At 31.4% G+C, this 2,079-nt stretch overlaps 1 protein-coding gene across 1 annotated transcript; it reads right to left on the reverse strand.

Annotated features, from left to right (window-relative positions):
* Nucleotides 1–305: 305 nt before the first annotated feature.
* LOC128679160 (uncharacterized) lies at nucleotides 306–1,583 on the reverse strand. The gene is made up of 3 exons (XM_053761212.1): nucleotides 1,397–1,583; nucleotides 739–982; nucleotides 306–549 (listed from the first exon to the last, which is right to left on the reverse strand). The coding sequence occupies exons 1-3, from the start codon at nucleotides 1,445–1,447 to the stop codon at nucleotides 392–394; spliced, it is 453 nt and encodes a 150-aa protein (XP_053617187.1). The 5' UTR covers nucleotides 1,448–1,583; the 3' UTR covers nucleotides 306–391.
* Nucleotides 1,584–2,079: the final 496 nt, after the last annotated feature.

Genomic DNA, 2,079 nt, shown 5'->3' on the forward strand with positions numbered 1-2,079 from the left:
GTTAAAGTTGAATTAATATCTAATTTGTAATGATTTATATCATTGCATTTTATTGTTACTGTACTATCATCAGCAATATTAGGAAGATCGTTTATTTAAATTATAAAAAGAAGGGGGCAAGAACGCTACCTTGTGGAACACCATATATTACTGAACGTATTATTATCATATTCATATAATAGGTACTTCTCACCTGGGCCTGAGAATAAATAATTTAATAACAACTTATTATTTTAGTAGAAAACACTGCAAAAATCCACGATTTAGTAACCATAAAAATATTATGTATCAAATCAAACTCGTAATAGACATAAATTTTATTTTATTTCACAATAAAAAATACAAAATCCTTTTTTCGAACCCAAGATAATTCTTATTTTTTTAAAAGTCATCATGTGACGTTGCCAGTTGGTGTTGTCTTTTTGACATGCTGCATGTGGTTCCTCAAGCCTTGTCCGTTAAGTTTCTCCCTTCGCAAAGCCTTGTTTTGTTGACGCCTCTGCTGAGTTGTGGAGCGTAGTAGTAGGCCTCGACGTCGTGTCAAGGAGCCTGGAATTATTAAAAGATAGGATTTAATACCGTTCTTATTTCAATAACTATTATTGCTATGATTATAATATTTAAAAAAGCATGTAAGAAAATGTAACTGGCCAGAAATTAATTCTTTAGCCAGTTTCATTTCCGATACATCTTGACTAGATTTTTTCTAAATGTATCCGCCCACCCTGAATGACCTACCTTCTTTTAACAGCATTAAATTGTCTTCCCCTACTATTCTCTTTAATCTCTTCTCTTCCTCGGAACCCAGCATCTCCTCAACATTCTTGCTTATTTTCATCATTTCTCTGTAGAGTTCCACGAAGTTTCTGTCAAGATTCACGTCTTTTTTCATTCCATCCGTAAAATTCGTAGATATGGCTAGTGACTTCGTTAGAGGTATTTCTTCTATATCCGGTTCGTCGGCGAATATAAATAAGCTTTTCTGAAATATTTTAGCAGAGATTATTAATTTTACAAGAACGTAAAAGATTTTTTGCTTGCCTTCAATCTCCGGCGGGTCGCGCTTGTGATTATGAATATTTTTTTAAAGTTTTGCCATTCAAAGGATTAAAAAAATACATATTTATCAAAGATTTTATCAAAGACATCCTTTTCAGTGTTAAGAATGTTAGTTACTAAAGTTAAAATAAGTAACATATTTGTGGCATATTGGATACCGAAATAATTGTGATATAATAATTTTAAATAGTTACTATTTATAAAAGTTCACTCACACATACCTACATTCAAATTACTTGAAGATAAAAAACTTGACGTTAAAATTTAGAGTACACGCGCCCAATCCTAATTTACACCACATGGGTAAAGATAAAGTCAAGTTATACGGCGTAGATACCTCGAAAAATGTCAGTAATAATATTATAAAAACAGCTAGAATACTGGCCATCACATAACTGTTATTTAATTTAAATTTTTAAAAAATACTCGAATATTCCAGTTTGCTACAGGCGACCACCGTCGAAATGGTATGAGACAAAGTATTTTGATTTCCGAACACAAACGAGGCACGGACAATGATGTTATGATAAAATTGAGACAGTCATACAACACAAAACATTTCTCTTGAAAATAATGACAATTTAGTCAAGCGTGAACTTTATTTTTTCAAATGGGTTCTTGGACCGAAAATTAAGAAAAGTATTTTATACTTATATCGCCATGAAATTATAGTACTCGTGTAAGTTAATTTGTTTTTAATATAATACCTAAGCTATTATCTGCCATAATTATTTGTGATATATTTAAAATTTAATAGGTTTGAAATTATGATTAATTTATTCAATTATAATTAGTTCTTTATATATAAATTTGTCACATAAATATGCATGCAACACAGTGTCACAAACATATATTTCGGTATTTATAACTAGAATAAAATACAAATTAAAACTTGCCCCTTAAGGTTTCTGCGGTGCCAACGTGCCCAAGATTGCCACAAGTCTGCATTGCCACGTTGGATGGTAATAGCAATCCGTTTCACCAAAAAAGAACAGCAGAACACACAACAACAGCAGAAGC

This window comes from Plodia interpunctella, chromosome 21, assembly GCF_027563975.2.
Source record: "Plodia interpunctella isolate USDA-ARS_2022_Savannah chromosome 21, ilPloInte3.2, whole genome shotgun sequence".
Taxonomy (NCBI): domain Eukaryota; kingdom Metazoa; phylum Arthropoda; class Insecta; order Lepidoptera; family Pyralidae; genus Plodia; species Plodia interpunctella.

Bases quoted from the DNA above. Each gene is read 5' to 3' on its own strand.
- LOC128679160 (XM_053761212.1), bottom strand. From the start codon at position 1,447: ATGGCCAGTATTCTAGCTGTTTTTATAATATTATTACTGACATTTTTC. The intron at 983-1,396 runs GTATCTACGCCG...AAAATATTTCAG, and splicing joins TATTACTGACATTTTTCGAG to AAAAGCTTATTTATATTCGC. The intron at 550-738 runs GTAGGTCATTCA...TAATAATTCCAG, and splicing joins TTTAATGCTGTTAAAAGAAG to GCTCCTTGACACGACGTCGA.